Here is a 16,690-nt window from a genome sequence, read left to right as displayed (position 1 = left end):
TAACTATCCTTTTTTGAAAGTCCGGGAATGTAGGCTTCATAATGGTTGGGATATGGATTTGTTACATAGTTTGGTGGGGGACACTAAAATGGAAGAAATTCTTAATTGCCTCGGTGCACAAAAAGAGGGTGGAGATTTATTGATTTGGAAGCCAAATCTGAATGGGGTTTTTTCCTCAAAATCGGCCTGGGAGTGTGTTCGTGTTCGTGCACCAAAATTTGAATGGGCTACCTGGATTTGGCATTCAGCTCTTCCAAAAAAATATTCGATTACCATCTGGAAGGCTATGCACTATAGTCTTACTGTTGATAGTCGTATTAGCTCTTTGGGTATTCCTTTAGCCTCAAGATGTGAATGTTGTATGCAGGGGTGTGTGGAAGATCAAGAGCATGTTCTGGTTTATGGGAGGATTGCTGCTGACACTTGGAGGTGGGTATCTACACAGTTAGGGATGCCTTATGATCCGCAGAGATCTTGGAGAGCAACTATGGAGTTGTGGTTTAGGCGTGCTACTCATTCGAATCAAAAAGGTACTTTGCTTGCTCTTGTTCCCATTATTGTGACTTGGTCCCTTTGGGTGTGGAGGTGTAAGGCACGTATGGAAGGGAAACACGTTGCTGTGAGTTCTCTCTGGGGTTCTATAAAGGCAGCCATTGCATGGGTGGGTGTCAGGCTACGTGCTAGTAAAAAGATAACTGAAGGAGATGAAAAAGTGTTAAATTTTTTTTCTATTCCAGTTAAACATGTGAAGAGGCATAACTTTAGGTTGGTGAAATGGCTGAAACCAAGTCCGGGGTGGTTTAAATTAAATGTGGATGGCAGTTTTTTGGGAAATCCAGGTCGTATGGGTGCCGGGGGCATTATTAGAGATGAGAAGGGGCATCTTATTTGGACTTTTGCGAAGGAATTGGGACATGGCTCTAATAATGAGGCTGAGCTCATGGCGCTTTATTATGGTCTTCAATATTGTCAGGTCTTACATATTGGAAGAGTGGAGATTGAATTAGACTCGCTGTTGGTGGTTCACTGGTTGCAAAAAGGGCGTTGTGGTATATGGTATCTTGAAGATTATTGGGAAAAGATACAAGTTATGGTCGCAACTTTGGAGGTCAAGATCCAACACATATACAGAGAAGGCAATGTAGGAGCAGATTTCTTGGCTCGTTTGGCGTCTGGTCAGAAGAATGGTACATGGAGTTCATACAATGACGTGCTCCATTTGCTTAAAGGTATTTTGAAAGTAGATAAAATTGGTCTCCAGGCTATTCGTTTATAGGTTGGTTTTTTTTGGTGGTCTGTGGTTTTTTGTTTTGCAGGTCGGTTTCTTTGTTTTTGTGTTGGTTTTTTCTTGTTAGTTGGTTTTTTTTTGTGGTTAGGTTTTTTTAGCACTTGGTTTGGGCTTGTTTTTAGAGGTTTATTGTATGCCCCCAAGTGTTGTTTTTGTTACCACGGTATTCCTCCGTCGCAAGTGAGAGTTTATTAATAAACTTGAGACAGGGTTGCTATGTGGGTGGCTACTGACTCTTAGAAAAAAAAAAAAAATATTTTTTTCAAATCTCTATATAAAATATAATAAATAATTCAACTTTTTCAAACTCCAATATTTTAAACTCTGGTCTCGAACTTAAAATTCTACCCCCGTTCCAAATGTAATCTCTCCGAAAAATATTTTCAAAGTTTCATCATTCGCGGTGCGTTGCAGAAGTCGCAACCCCAAGCCGCAGCTGCCCTCGAGTCTTGACGACGCAATGCCCAGTCTCACATCCCAAAGAATTGCGTGAGCCCAGTGTTCATGCCGCTGCACGAAAATCCCTGTTCCTTACAACGTCGGCGGGTCTGGGGTGTGGGGGTGTGGCTGCCAGTATCTATTCACTCTCTCTGTCTCTGTCTCTGTCTCTGTGTGTGTGTCTCTCTCTCTCCCCGATGAATTTGAAGTACGTCTGCGGTGTCCTATTTCCAGTTCTCAGACTCCTTCCTGAAATTACTATATAATGCTGTTTATTTTGGGAGCACAAAATGCGCCTTTCGTTTCTTTCTTTCCCTATTCTTCCCCGAAGGGTTTTTTTTTTTTGGGTTTCTCTCGAAAACGTTGTACTTGTTTTGAGAGAATCTGCCTGCTTGGTTGCTGATTAAATTCAGGAAAAGGAAATAAACTTGCTACATTTTTTAAAATTAGTAAGTGTTGGTCCCTACAGTTTTACTCTATTTTTCTTAAAAGTTCCACACAAATGCTTTTCTACTTGTTTCTTAGTGAGTTGGGTTTCTTAACTTTCTTTTTCCGTTTTAGAGTATTTTTTTAGGTTCTCCGGGTTGTGATGAAACTTTGAGAATTTAGTTTGCTAGGATTATAGTTAACTGGTATCTCTTTGTGTATATGACATTTTGATTGTGAGTGTATGTGGCTTGCTTGTTTAACTTAGTGTGTAATTGAAAGAGAATCCAAATCAGAGAGTTGTGTAGTCACCGGAAGGTACAAGGAAAAGGAGTATTACTTTTTGCTGCTTCTGTTGAAGTAGTTGTTGTTAATTATAACTGTGAAATTAATATTCTATTTAAAATGAAGAATTTCTAAGGAAGGTGCTTATTGTTGTTTGTTGGTTTGATACGATTCATGTGAACCGTTTGTTTAGTGATATTCTAGATAGGAAAAGAAAAGCAAAATCAACAATTTGGAATCATGTTGTCTTTTTGGTTCTTTAAACTATTGCATATTTGTTCTTTTAGAGTTTCACTAACGGATTCCAAATTCCAATTTCGTATATTCTGGTCATTTGGTATCTAAGTGAAAAAGGTATGGAATGGGTGATAGGAATTCCATCGCAATGGTCAATAATGTTACTTTTAAGGATAATAGGCCTAATGAAGCTTCCCACTGTTTTTTCGGGATGATTGGGATGAGTGTGAGGGGATCGAATCCCCTTACTAGCTGGGGCTGTGTATGCCCTTAAAAAAGTTGCCTTAAAAATTGTTAGTTTATGCTGAAGGCTGATCTCAGTACTCTATAAATTATAAGTTTTTTAAACTTAAATAAATTTTCCTGGGGCTTTTGGCATCTGGTGGTTGAATTTTAAGAATGCTATCTGCACTGTAATTCTTGACCTGGTGGGATACGATCTAGCATGAAATGTGCTGCTTACTGCATACTGTGATAAGATGGGGGCAACTAATAATATGGTTATGTGGATTGCTTAGTTAGACTAATGATGTAATAGAGTAGTTAATTCGGTTCTTTTATTAGGACGAATTTGTTACATAGAATATTACCTTTTAAGGGAATTTTTCTAACTGTTTTGGATTTATGTTGATGCGAGTAAACCAGGTAAAAAAAAAAAAAAAAAACAAAAAAAGAAAAGAATTGTGGGTATCACTCAACTGTAGTTTCTTTCTTGATGTGTTCTGTCCCCCGTTGCATGAAATTTTTCAATCTTTTTGATTTCAATATATCTTGCATGAATTCTTTTAATTTTTTTTTTCAATATATCATTAGTATTATTGCATAATATTTTAAAATGTGGGAAAAATTAAGGAACGCTAGGTTTGTTTTTTTGAAGACATGGAACCTCCCCAAGGTAGGGTTCACCTACGGACCTAGTTATGGGCAGTAAATCCCGGATATGCTACCCAACATGCCAGAACCATGTATTGGGTAATACATAGGAATTCCTGTTGTAGAATTGAATTCATCATATCTGAATTTAGCTCATCTCAAGCCCGTTCTTTGACCACTAGGCTGCACCCTAATGAGTACCTAGGTTTTCATAACAAAGAGCATCATTTTGGTATTTACTATTTGTTTTGTTAGTTTACTGCAAAAAACTGGTACACAGATGATTTTGAAGAAGTAAAAATAATTATATGTGTTGACATGATCCAAGGGAATATTATTTTGGTGTCAATATAAAATCTATACAGGTAAAATACACTTGTCGAGTGTCCTGACTGGTGTTAGAACTGGTGTTTCAGTGTTAATATATCTATATATATACACTATAGTATATACATAACTGGTGTTTCTATTTTCTCTGCTACAGCATTTAATTTACTTGAAATATTTGCTGGACTTGTGCATTTCCTTTCAGACTCTTTTAGCCCCACACTCATATATTCTAAAATGTAGGGGTATTCAGCCTTTGTGAGTTGCTAAAATAAATAGCTGCTGAGTGATTATTAATGGCGCCAAATCCTAGAGTTGCAGCAGCCTTTCGTGCAATGAAGGATATTGGAATTAAAGAAGATAAAGTGAAACCAGTGTTAATTAAACTTCTAAAATTATATGAAAAAAACTGGGAACTTATTGAAGAAGAGAATTACAGAGCTCTTGCAGATGCCATATTTGAGGAGGAGGATATTAAGGTACAATTTCAGCATTTGTCACTTAGAATTTAGTTAGATCTGTTTTACACTTCCCTTGGTTTTTATCTCACACCAATGTTTATCTAATATGAATTCTACTTATCTATTACTTATTAATACTGAATCCTATCTATCAGGTTGTGCAACAAAAGAAGAAATGCAACAGCACTGATGTATGTTGGTCATTTCTCTTCCTGGCACAAGTGTTGGTTATTTTTTTCGTCTTCTTGTTTTTGTACCCATCTTGACTTGCCTTTCTAACCGGCAGGAGGAGGATTTGGAGGAAGAAGCTCAGATGCATGATGAGCCTGAACGCCCCCTAAAGAGGTTGCACTTGAGAAGTCAAGGTGGTCAGGTTTCACCGTTGGTCAACTCCTCCAGCCACAATTTGGATGGAAGTTCGTCAGAAAGGCCCAAAATGGAGGAGGATGAACTACCCAAGTCTCATTTCCAACAGCAGCCTCAGGAAATAATGGAGACACCTCAGCCCATCCAGCAAACCATCTCACCTGAGCTTAATATTGTTAACAAGGGCAAGAAACCTCTCTTACCTCGTATTGATTCCCTTGAGAAAAGATCCATGTCGGATAGAGAATCTCATGTTGTGCACATTAAAGAGCCAATGGTTGAGTCAGACATTGCTCTTTTACCCAAGCAGAAGGTTCCTAATACTCGTGTTTTGATTAAGCCAAAGGATGAGCCATTTGATGATAAGTTTAACAGTGACATACCAGACTACGAGGTGCCTATTGCAGTGATCCATCCAGGTGCATTTCATCCCTTTGGAGTGATATCTCTGTATTAACTTAGCTCATATATCTAGATACTTTTGGTGTTTATAATATTTTAAACATGAATGTCTCCATTATCTACGTTATGCTTTATTTAACTAACCAACCTTAATTCCCTAGTGATAAATTTAGACGACTGTGAAGGATGGAAATAAAAGGCTTGGTGCTGTTCAATAAGCTTCGTTTAATATAAAAACTGCAATTCATGCTCTCTTCTACAATCTTGGTTTTGCTTACAGATCCCTGTAAGGTTGGTTATTCAGTTGGGCATGATTCAGTTAAAAAACAAGATGGTCCAGAAATTCCAGCTTCCCAATGTCTTGGTGAAGGAAATAGAGGTGATGGTGCTCTAGCTCCATTGAGCGAGAGGGAAACCAACTGTACACTTGCAACCATCCCAGAGGAACCTCCTCCCATTGTTGAGATTGCCTCCTTGCCCTTGGGAGAGGTAAAGATTTCTCTGAGTTACACTTCCACTCTTGCAAGACTAGATTCCATATACCTAGTCGTGATGAGGTTATAAAACTGACAGGATAAATATTTGTGAGAATATCAAATCATTGACCCAAATTTATCTTTCTTGAAACTGCTGAAAGATATTTGTGAGGGCATCTTGGAACTGGGAACTTATGCCTCTTATGAATCGCAGGAAGGATCAATAAAGAGAATTCCAACTCCTGATGTATTGGGGAGATCTTCCCCAAAGGATACTTTGGATATGGAAGACAGAGAAGAAAATTTGAGCTTGTCACCCCATTCTTCTAATGGATCAGTCCATATTCAATGCTCTCCTGCAGTGGCTGAGCATCTTTCAAGACTTCCGCAGGCTTTGAATGGTCTTGCTGGTCACATACATGCCAGTAAGAAAATCACTAAAAGTAGCTGTGCTGGAAGTGAGCCTGAAAAGGAACTGGAAGATCCTGAATCAAGGAATTCATGTAGTTTGGTGGTTGTCCCGCAATATCAGATAAGTCCTAGTGATTCAATGTCTATCCATGATGTTAACGATGTCTCAAAAGGAGAAGAAAAGGTCAGAATTCCATGGGTCAATGAAATCAACAATGAACGTCTACCCCCCTTTAAGTACATACCTCAAAACCTTGTTTTCCAAAATGCTTCTGTTAACTTGACCCTTTCTCGGATTGGAGATGAGGATTGCTGTTTGGCTTGTTTGGGTGATTGCCTATCCTCATTTACACCTTGTCCTTGTGCAAATGAAACCGGATGCCAGTTTGCATACACACAAGGAGGTCTTCTTAGGGAAAAGTTCTTGGAAGAGTGTATATCTATGACTCATGACCCACAAAGATACCAGCACTTGTATTGTAGAGAATGTCCGCTTGAAAGATTGAGGAATGGGGACTGTTTAGAACCATGCAAAGGCCACTTAAGGAGGAAGTTTATCAAGGAATGCTGGAACAAGTGTGGCTGCAGTAAAAAATGTGGCAATCGAGTGGTGCAGCGAGGCATAACTTGCAAGTTGCAGGTGGGGATCGTAACTTGGAAATTGGATTTATACAGTTGTTCTCCTATGCTTATATAACAGTTACTTATTGAATTTACTCGTTGCAGATATTCATATCTCATTATGCTGAACTTTTTTTACTATTGAGATGCCATGTAATTAGTTGAAATGCAGCCTTCATGACTTTTGCTCTAAATCTCAGGTGTTTTGCACTTCTGAAGGAAAAGGGTGGGGTCTCCGAACCCTAGAGGAACTGCCAAAAGGTGCATTTGTGTGTGAGTATGCTGGAGAAATTCTAACCAACACCGAGTTGTATGATAGGAACTTGGAAAAAAACAAAAGTGGCAAACCGGCATACTCAGTGCTACTTGATGCTGACTGGGGTTCTGGAGATCTAAATAATGAAGAAGCTCTCTGTTTGGACGCAACATTTTTTGGCAATGTTGCTAGGTTTATTAACCATAGGTACGTGTTTTTACCTCAACTTTCTGTCTCTTTGAGAGTTTTTTATTGCTTTGAAATTTAATTTTATGAACATTCTGATTATTATGCGGAAATATATCATTAGAACTTTTTGTTGATAAGATTTAGCATATAAAGTGGTCAGCATATTTAACATATTATAGCAAGCCATTAGAAGTCTTGCATGAAAGTAGGCAGGCTGTGCTGATGCATTGGAAGGTCAGAGAAGACCAAGCTATCTCCTGGAAGATTTAGTGCATCTTAAGAGATTCTGAAGATCTCATACCTGAGTGTCTGGGATGCGTTCTTGTGAGTTATCTCGGTAGAGATGTGTTTACCAGGTGATAGAAATTCGATTTGCAAGTATGTGATTGTTTTGTTCCTTATTCCATCAGGTGTTTGGATGCAAACTTGGTCGAGATCCCTGTTAAAGTGGAGAGCCCTGATCATGCCTACTACCATGTATGGAGTCTTTGAAGCTTTTTGAAGCTTTTATTTGCATTTCCCCTGTGATGTCCCTGCTTAGTGTTAGCAAACTGAGTCGAGTCATGCATACTCATTTTGTTTTCTTCTTATGTAGCTTGGCTTCTTCACTACAAGGGTAGTAGCTGCCATGGAAGAGCTCACTTGGGTGAGTAGGTTTTTAGTTATTAGAGTGCAGTTGATTGTTGTTCGCATATATCGTGATTTGGTTTTGGGTTTTATACTGCCACCCTAATTTATTTTTGTTAGTAAAAAGAAGTTCTATTAGTACTCCCTCCCTATACTATTGCCACCAATGAAGAATATGGGTGGAATTGTTTCTCTGTTTTAAGAGCACTTCAATGAATCACCAATAAAACAAAATTCCGTTTCATGAATTAAACACATCAGTTTAAGGCTTTTCATTTTTCTTCTTCCTGCTGGGGTTTAGGTTGGAAAGCAACTTAACAAGGTACTCAAGCTGTTGCCTATATATGTTTTTGGTATTTGTGCTTGCATGCTTGCGTTTATACATTGAGTCAACTAACATGGTCCTATATTTCTCTTGGGACGTATAAATTCAGTTGTATCATGCTATCTTATCGTTTATTACTCAAAGTTCATGTTAATAGTGAATCAACTTTGAACTTTGTTCATGTATGCAATGAATCTAATTTGCCCTTTGTTGAGCTGTTTTACATGACATATCTGCAGGATTATGGCATCGACTTTGAAGACCATGATCAGCCTGTGAGGACATTCTGGTGCCGATGTGGTAGCAAGTTCTGCAGGAACATGAAGCGTTCAAATAGTAAGAACATTTTCTGTGTGCATGGCGTGCGTATGCATGGGAGTGTACGTGAGCCATGGGCATGCATGCATGTGCTTGGGCTACTCCATTTATGTTTTTAATAAAATATTTCGGTTATAAAAAAATCTTTAATGTTTCGTTTTATTAATCTAACTAAAGGGTTGATAGGACTATCAGTTACGTTTTGAATGTTTAGCTTCAAAATTGAACAAGACAAAACAAGATAAAGAGATTTGGTGATTCAGCAAATAACATCTGAGTTGATCAGGATCTTGGTTGAGGGTGGGCACTTTTCAGCATATCTATGCCTCTACCTGCCATGAAATTATCATAGGCCGTCATTCTTATAAGTAGGTTACACATTTGGAAAACGGACTGGGTGATGTTTTTGGTTCAACGCTTTGGTATTGGTTTGTCGTTTTCCCCTTTTGCTCTTAATACACTGTAGATTTGTCATCCGCTTGCTTTGTCTGTTGGCGTTCATGTGGAAATGGAAATTTAAGGTTGCCTGGTTTGCAACAAGTTTTGTTTGGAGAATTGGTGTTTGGTGTCATGGCATCTACTGGTTAATTTAAGAGATGTAAATTTAGTTCTTTACCAGCACACTTGATTCACGAAATTCAAGCCAGGAATATCATATAAAGTTAGGCTTAAATTCAATAGCAAAGCTTGCAATATCAAACGTGGGCCAATATTAGATTCAATCTTTGTAGTCCTTGTTACTGCCTGCTAGTGCTGCTAATGACGGTGGTTTTGTTTTCATGGCACAGGATCTAGATCTGCATCAATTGCAAGATGAACAACAATGGGGATTGATTTACTGGCCTTCTCCACAACGAAGAAATATGGATGAAGCAAATTGTACCAGACTAGAGTTTCTCAAACTCTACTGCCTACTGTAAAGTGGTGGATAGATTTTTCAGATGCTTTTGAACAAGATTTTGGTAGATTGACCATAAGTGGTTCAAAGTTATCTTCCCTCTTGACAAAAGATCTTGCCACTAACTGTGGGCTATCGGATAGCCGAGACAATAGGATTATAATTCTGTTTAGCTGTTGCTTTAGAGAGGGCGCAACTGTTTGTTAAATTGGTTCCACAACAGCACAACCCATGGGATGTGTAATGCATGTAATGGGAAATTTGGATTGCTAGGAAAAATAGCAGGTTTAACAACCTTGCTATTTGGTGACTGATCCAATTCTTTACAAGATTTCCAGCTGCTTCAGGGCGCTTTATTTTCTGTCAAGCCTGAAAAGTTGCTTCAAACCTTTTCTGCTTTCCCACTGGATGTTCTTAAGGTTCCTCTCTCTTTGGTTATACTCAAAAAACCATTTCTTGCTTAGTGGATGTTACCTCCAGTTGGTAAACTCGAATTAAATGTTGATGGAACTTCCATGCTTAATCCTTGAAATGCAGGCTGTGGGGGAGTAATCCAAGCCTATGATGGATATTTCATTGCTGGTTTTCCACTCTTGTCTACCGACTTAGCTAAAGAGGGTTTGTTCATAAGTTATCAATTGCATATCTCGGATTTGGTAGTTGAAACTGATTCTTCTGATTTCCACAATCCCAATTTAGACAATCCAAGGAATTTTGTCTGCAGATTAGTCTTTTCTTTGATTGGTTGGTATGTACTTGAGAGTTGAGTGGTTTACAATGTCTTGCTTTTGTTGATCTGTCTCAGATGATCTTTCTGAGATTTGCATTGTTTATTATTTCAAACTGCTCATAATATTCTCTTGAACATATATTAAAAATATAAAAGTTGTACATATTGGCAGGGCCGCTACCCTTTGATATGTAAAAAGTCTCTTAAATGCCTATACACAACAAATGAACAAACTCTCTTGGGAAGCCTGGGAATAATTGAAGACTGAAACAAGCAAAAAGTAGCGTACTGGAATCAACAAGAATGAGAATCGCTAGAAGGAAAAGGTAAACAATAGCAAATCTAGCACTCCACTCCACACGGTTTAAGAATTGGCCCTGTTTGCTTAGGCAAGAAAGGATCGATTCGAACCCAAAGCATTGACAAAATTGATGCAAGGAGTATGGACCAAAGGATTATAATGGTAGGGGTCCTGTTTTGCTTGCCTAATAAACCTTTGAGGAAAGGATAGAGATGAGCAATGACCCAGAAGGCGAAAAGCAGCTTCCCAAATAACAGACCCCATGAGCCAGAGCCATTGTTAATAGAATCGGAAACCCCCGCCACAACTCCTACTATGTTCATGATTATGAGGGTGGTTGGAGGGATGAGAAGGTTGGTCCACTTGAAGAGGTAGAGCTCCCCCACCTCAGCATCATCGCCTGCTTTTGATGTCACTGTGACGCTGGTGCTCACTCCAGCAATCACTTTGAGGAGGCCTTGAAAAACAGCGAAAAAATGTGCTGAAACGCCCCCAATCACCCAAAATTGCTCATTGCGCCACCAATCCTCAATGCCAACACCACTCCATCTGATCTCAAGCACGCTTGTTACTATGATGGAGAGGAGAAGAGCCATGAACCATCCGCCAGGAATGTTTGTCAGCTGTAGAAAAGGCAAAATATTTGATTATAGCAAGCAACTTTTTAGCTGTTCTCATGTATTAATGCCATTGATCAGAAAATTGAATATCCTGCCCCAGTGGCCTTAGGAATCTGTCATTCTTAATATGGCATTGCTGAAAAAAATCTAGTATAACTTACAGTGGGGATGATGAACTTTCCACTCAGAAGACAGATGGCCGGAACGGCGCAGTATGCAAGCAGAGGGATGGAAGTGAAAGGGTAAACAATGGCGTTAATGTAGGCCATTCTCTGCAGCCATTTCAGTTTTCCTCCATAAGCATACCAAAGTGGGCAGTGGCGACTAAAGAAAATTTCAACAGAGCCAACAGCCCATGTCAGAACTTGGTGTAAACGATCTGATAGATTAATTGGAGCCGATCCCTTGAAAGCCACTCGCTCTGGCATGCAGTACACTGACTTCCATCCTCTGCAGTGCATCTTGAGGCCTGTCAAGATATCTTCCGTAGAGGAACCATATATCCACCCAATCTGCAATGGGAATTGGAACTAGTCATTGTGCAATCGAATTGAATGGTGATACAACTCTTTTGTATGGGACCCAAAACCATATCAGAATCTGTTGAATTAAAGGCAAAATATAATCTTGAAACTCTATTATAAAAAAATATTCCCAAAAGAGTGGAGCTAGGAGCTAATGATCACCTCTTTTCCCCATTCAGTTTTCTGGTCATAGCAGCAACTGATAACATGAATGGCCTCCTTAATAAGTAAAGTTTGATCAGTCCCTTCAGGAAGGCCACCATCTTCCATAAGAGTGGAAGCAATAAAAACTGGAGATTGTCCGAACCGTTTCTCGAAATTCTTCTGTGACATCAATGATGATTTCTCAAACTGATCATAACCTTCGAACCCTTCTTCTATATCTTCAAGATCAAACGTAGGTCCAGACCCTTTTTTCAAGCAGCTCTTCCCCATCATTTTTTTCTTCTTGTTATAGAGTCCCCAAAGCAGGCTTTTTTCAGTACTTTTCTTCTTTGTCTTTGACTTCCTCGAACCCCCACAACAGCAGCAGCACCATGAAGTCCAGCAATCACATGTCATCTTTGGCCGCTTCTCAGATGCCGGTGGATCATAGCCGTACAATGCCTGCCTGTTGAATACACATCCAGTGCCAACGTAAATCGGGCCTTGGATGCCATCTAGGCCTTTCATGCTGACCTGTTACAGAAAGAACATTTTTTATGCTGAATAATAATCGTCATCCGTTTGAGATGGCTGATTATTACAAGATGATCAACTTGCATGCATGACTTACATCGTAGAGCACAACGTTGCGATTGGCATATCTATCATGACTATCGATGCCATCGAATCTTTGAGGAAATTGGACAAAGCAGAGTTTCTTTCCCACCTGGGGGTCCTTCAGAAAGCACATGGCTTCCCGTACAGCCTTGCTATTGTTGATGTAGTGGTCACAATTCAGATTCAACATGAAAGGTGCATTGCTAAGTACAGCAGAAACTCGTACCTATTGATCACATACACAATCCCAAGAGATAAGATTTGCAGATATCGCAATTTGCAGTCGAGAATTACATTGTTGGAATAACGAGCTAACAACCCACCAGCGCGTTCATGGCACCGGCTTTCTTGTGGTGCGGATATCCGGGTCGTTTCTCACGTGAAACATATACTAGCCGTGGCAACTCCTTACCTTCTAGATCCAGTGCACCTTCACTCCCAAGATATACCTGCAATGCATGTACGGTTTCCCAAACAAGAAAGTGTGGTCCTCTTGAGATTTTTTTATGGCAGTAGATTATCTCTATTTAAGTAGCATAATTTTGGTTTGGTGTAAAGAAAAGGTGAAAATTGGTGGATTAAAAAAAGTCGGAAAAGTCATCAGGGTAGGGATGATCTTGCTAAACCTGAATCATGCCTGGATGATCACCGGTATCGTTTCCTGGCCACGGGGCACCGTCTTGCATCACCCATCCTTCATCTGGTTTCTTCTGAGACTTTGCCACCAATGCATTAATCCTTACTTTGAACTCTTCATACTCTCTCTGCAATACAATACATGTACAATACATTCACTCAGTTCAGCCCTTTGGTGGCTGGGGAAACATGACTGTTGCATGAATGCTAAACAAAGAAATTTTATTAATTTCATTGATCTGTATGCTTACTTTCATGGACCTACGCTCCTTTACAAAGCTGGGCAGCACCTTGTCTTTTAAGTAATCAATCTTCTCAGAGAAGTAGAACTCTGGTGCCCTTGGCTCAATGTTATATTTCTTGCAAAATGGCACCCATCTTCTTGCAAACTCTGCAGTTTCTGCGATCGTTTCAAAACTGAGCATCGATGCACCCTCATCCGACACATAACAGCTCACCTTATCAACAGGGTAATCAACAGACAGGATGGAAAGAACAGTGTTCGCTGTTACGATTGGTGGTTCCTTGACAGGGTCAACGGTACTCACAAAGACATCAACTGGGGCTAAACGGTTTGGTTCTCCCTCACGCTCAAACCTCAGGGACAAGCGGTCCAAATAAGTTTCTCGGATGATGGGGCTCCATTTAGGGAATTGGTCAATTATCCAAGAGAGGGAAAGCCATATCTCGCATATTACGGAGATAAGCCACAACGGATAAGCATCATGTACTGGATTTGAAACTCGGAAGCGGAGGAAGAAAACAAGAATGATGAGCCTAAGAACAATGACTGAGCGATATGGATTGATTTTGCTTGAGGAGATTGGTATTTTTCGCCACATTGGTTGCCTGGCTTCAGCCAAACTGCAAAAGGAAGGTGGTCATGTTGTTGGTATATATACCGAGAAGTAAAATCTCAGTACTTTCATGGATCTATAAAATATTAAAATATATATGCATGGCTTTGTGGATTTGATCACAAATGATTATGTTCTACTTAAGGATATGATCATATTGTAGCACTAAATAAGGCCAGAAAGGAATAAATTAAGGAACAGATAAAACGCAGCTTACAGGAATTCATCGTCATCTCCCCGATCTTTATTTCCATTATCTTTGCCAAGGAAACCTCTCTTTTCTTGCTTGACCTTCCACTTCTCTACTCTCTCGTTCCATTCTCCATTATTGTACACCTCTTTCTCTCCTTCAAATTCCTTACCAGCAACTGCATGTGCCCCATTCCAACACCATTCAGAAGTACATAGATCAATAAATAAAAGAAGAAACAACATAACCCCTTGCGGTAAAAGGTGCACGTAAAACATTCTTAAAGATCTCAGCTTTACCATCTCCTTCAACAGAACCATTAGGATGCTGTTGGTGGTAATTGTAGTCCCCATTTTCCTGCAAAACTCATCAATATCTCATGTCTGTTTGAATTCCATATAATTAATTCTAAATATATGCCCATATATATATATTGATGACATATCTTTTAAAAATTTTCTTCTCGAAAATCTACTTGAAGATTATAAGAAAAAACCTCGGTTAAACATTTACAAAAGCTTACCTAGCTAGCTAATTTATTAGCAAATATATATGAGTCTTTTTCTTTCGTTTGAGGTATATATTGAATCGTAATTTGAACAGGAAGGCTTTTTTAAATAGTAGAAGGGAACAATAAAGTTTGGCGCCTCAGTTTTTTCTGCAGCATGACAAATAGCTAGAGAGATCATGCACGTACGTTGGCGTACGTAAGTTTTATTCTGGTGATCTCTTATTTGAAAGATGGCTATATATGAATCTGATTTATTGCACCACATGAAGTTTATATCATCGTAACTTAATGAAATTACCAAATGGTTAGTGACATGTTGCAAATCGGAGTCATCATGATGACCATTCTTAATCTGAAGATCATCGTCCGAATCGTCAGCATCGCTGTTTTCCTCGTCTCCAGCAACCCTAGGACATCCTGGGAGAGACAAATGCCGGAGAATGGTATGCATTGAGTCCCATTTACATATAAATACTTGATGATGTTATACAGAAGAATTAATGAGAGTGAAGGAGAGAACTTGATGATCTAACCCTTATGACGCTTATAGCGGGTGTTGCACTGAGGACAGCTCTGGTTCCCATATTCACTCCTTTCATAGTCATAGCAAGGCCGACAAACTGGGAACCCGCATTTATGACACGCCACAAACAAAGTACCATCTTCTTTGTATCCAATCTCATCGCTACAAACCCTACAAATTCTTGACACAGGCTGATGGCCGGTTGGAGGCCGGTACTGCTGCCATGCACATATAACACATATATTTGTGAGAAAATTGTAGGCATAAGTTATTCGTTGTTTCTGAACAGCTTAAAGTTTCAGAGCAATTAATGGTCTTTTGTTTTTGCCAAAAAAAAAAAAAAAAAAAAAGAAAAAAAGAAGAAGAAGAAAAAAACAACCTAAGAGATCATATGGAAAGAGGAAACTATCTACCTCGTCATCAGCCATCGTGTTGGAGGCCATGGCAAGCCAAAAAAATAAGATGAGAGAAAAATATGTTCAAGGATTGAGAGCTGGTGAGAGTAGATAAGGGATCAAGGGAGATATATATAGGGAAGAGGTGGGGGGCGAGTAAAATATGAGGAGCATGCAACTATGCAAGTATGAGTTCAAGTGTCTATACCATGAACTGTGAGTTGGGAAGTCATATGTTTGAGTATAGGAGACGTTGGGGAAGGATGTATCTCCATCGCAGAGATTATAGCCATTTTAGATGGGCTGTAACTTTGTAGGAAGCTACATTGATGGAGGTGGATCGAGCTTGAATCATCAGATTCTCCAAGTTGTGGTAACTTGGCTGCATATTTGCCCTGGACTGTGAAGGAAGTGTGGTTGGTGCAGTGTCAGGCTTTGGTACTAATTATTGCTGATGATCAGATTCGGAAAAGTTAGTAAATCATGAGGGTACGTTGCAGATTTATTGGGCAAATCAGGTGAAAATAATGGCTTCACTCGGGGAATATTTTGGTTGGCTTGATGTTCCGAGAGAGGTGAGAGGTTTTTGGTTGGTTGATGATGGAATAGGTTTATCCTAATTAAATAGTATATGATTTTTGCATCAATGTACGATTTGGAGAGAGGCTGTTCATTTATCTTTTTATGTACTGATCATGTTCATGAGTTTTTTATTTATTTATTTTTCAACTGTGAGGGTGTTCATCTATCGGTATCCATATATATGGACGTTTAACTTCTTTTGCGTGCTACTTGCTGGCTAGCTGTGTCAATGGTGCAAAGATACCTTACTCCCACACGAATTAGCTAGCTAGGTTAATTTAAGCCTGATATTGCTAGTAGTACTGCTGCCTGTAAAAACCAACACTAATTCATGATGCAAGTACCATGTAATTTTAACTGCATGGTTAAAAGAAAAGGCAAGTTTAAACTTAATACAAATTTTATTATAAAAAACTTATAAATTTAATATAAATGGTGACGCGTTGATTACCATATTGATTTGACTAATTTTTTATTTTTAATTTATGACATGATTTATATTGTATGTAAAGAGTACTTAATTTCCAATAAAACTTGCATATATATATATATATATAATGAGAGAAATGATAATTAATACAGTCTTAGCTAGAGTGTTAAATTTCCATGCACTCATTTTAAAAAAAGTATATTCTAATAAAAAAGAGTCATTGATTTTTTTATATAGATCTCAATTTTCTCTTACTTTTTTTCAAATAAAGTGTGCGAATTTTACATATTTTATGGCTTATAGTTCTAAGATGACAACTCATGTTATGTATATGCAAATGCAAGAGCTAGCCTGTTTGTAGAGGTGACAATATGTGATACGATCTGTTAATTCAATATGAATGCA

At 38.8% G+C, this 16,690-nt stretch overlaps 2 protein-coding genes across 9 annotated transcripts; one reads left to right on the top strand and one right to left on the bottom strand.

Annotated features, from left to right (window-relative positions):
* Nucleotides 1–1,620: 1,620 nt before the first annotated feature.
* Nucleotides 1,621–9,591, top strand: LOC122306072 (probable inactive histone-lysine N-methyltransferase SUVR2). Of its 7 annotated transcripts, none has more exons than XR_006241441.1 (11): nucleotides 1,621–2,175; nucleotides 4,118–4,353; nucleotides 4,491–4,526; nucleotides 4,622–5,120; nucleotides 5,384–5,592; nucleotides 5,794–6,630; nucleotides 6,812–7,074; nucleotides 7,266–7,380; nucleotides 7,467–7,533; nucleotides 7,652–7,702; nucleotides 8,248–8,273. XR_006241441.1 is itself a non-coding variant. In XM_043118443.1 (11 exons), exons 2-11 carry the CDS (start codon nucleotides 4,171–4,173, stop codon nucleotides 9,141–9,143), a joined length of 2,271 nt encoding a protein of 756 aa, XP_042974377.1. In that variant the 5' UTR covers nucleotides 1,621–1,934; nucleotides 4,128–4,170; the 3' UTR covers nucleotides 9,144–9,591. The 7 variants fall into 7 exon arrangements, 4 of the variants coding, with proteins under 4 accessions (XP_042974377.1, XP_042974375.1, XP_042974376.1 ...); XR_006241440.1 differs by having other exon boundaries at nucleotides 7,236–7,380; XR_006241442.1 differs by having other exon boundaries at nucleotides 7,195–7,380.
* A 477-nt stretch (nucleotides 9,592–10,068) lies between these two features.
* LOC122306071 (cellulose synthase A catalytic subunit 4 [UDP-forming]-like) lies at nucleotides 10,069–15,389 on the bottom strand. Of its 2 annotated transcripts, none has more exons than XM_043118438.1 (12): nucleotides 15,292–15,389; nucleotides 14,889–15,096; nucleotides 14,654–14,772; nucleotides 14,144–14,201; nucleotides 13,872–14,022; nucleotides 13,049–13,661; nucleotides 12,788–12,925; nucleotides 12,485–12,610; nucleotides 12,175–12,387; nucleotides 11,562–12,077; nucleotides 11,037–11,387; nucleotides 10,069–10,878 (listed from the first exon to the last, which is right to left on the bottom strand). In XM_043118438.1, the coding sequence occupies exons 1-12, from the start codon at nucleotides 15,319–15,321 to the stop codon at nucleotides 10,297–10,299; spliced, it is 3,105 nt and encodes a 1,034-aa protein (XP_042974372.1). In that variant the 5' UTR covers nucleotides 15,322–15,389; the 3' UTR covers nucleotides 10,069–10,296. The 2 variants fall into 2 exon arrangements, with proteins under 2 accessions (XP_042974372.1, XP_042974373.1); XM_043118439.1 differs by having other exon boundaries at nucleotides 14,889–15,093; nucleotides 15,292–15,371.
* Nucleotides 15,390–16,690: the final 1,301 nt, after the last annotated feature.

The sequence above is a fragment of the Carya illinoinensis genome, chromosome 4, assembly GCF_018687715.1.
Source record: "Carya illinoinensis cultivar Pawnee chromosome 4, C.illinoinensisPawnee_v1, whole genome shotgun sequence".
Taxonomy (NCBI): domain Eukaryota; kingdom Viridiplantae; phylum Streptophyta; class Magnoliopsida; order Fagales; family Juglandaceae; genus Carya; species Carya illinoinensis.
Note: the sequence above shows the minus strand (reverse complement) of the source record. Positions and strands in the feature narration are given on the sequence as shown.

Bases quoted from the DNA above. Each gene is read 5' to 3' on its own strand.
- LOC122306072 (XM_043118443.1), top strand. From the start codon at position 4,171: ATGGCGCCAAATCCTAGAGTTGCAGCAGCCTTTCGTGCAATGAAGGAT. The intron at 4,354-4,490 runs GTACAATTTCAG...CCTATCTATCAG, and splicing joins TTGAGGAGGAGGATATTAAG to GTTGTGCAACAAAAGAAGAA. The intron at 8,345-9,114 runs GTAAGAACATTT...TTCATGGCACAG, and splicing joins GAACATGAAGCGTTCAAATA to GATCTAGATCTGCATCAATT.
- LOC122306071 (XM_043118438.1), bottom strand. From the start codon at position 15,321: ATGGCCTCCAACACGATGGCTGATGACGAG. The intron at 12,388-12,484 runs GTGGGTTGTTAG...TGTGATCAATAG, and splicing joins CCGGTGCCATGAACGCGCTG to GTACGAGTTTCTGCTGTACT. The intron at 11,388-11,561 runs GTGATCATTAGC...TTCCCATTGCAG, and splicing joins AAACTGAATGGGGAAAAGAG to ATTGGGTGGATATATGGTTC.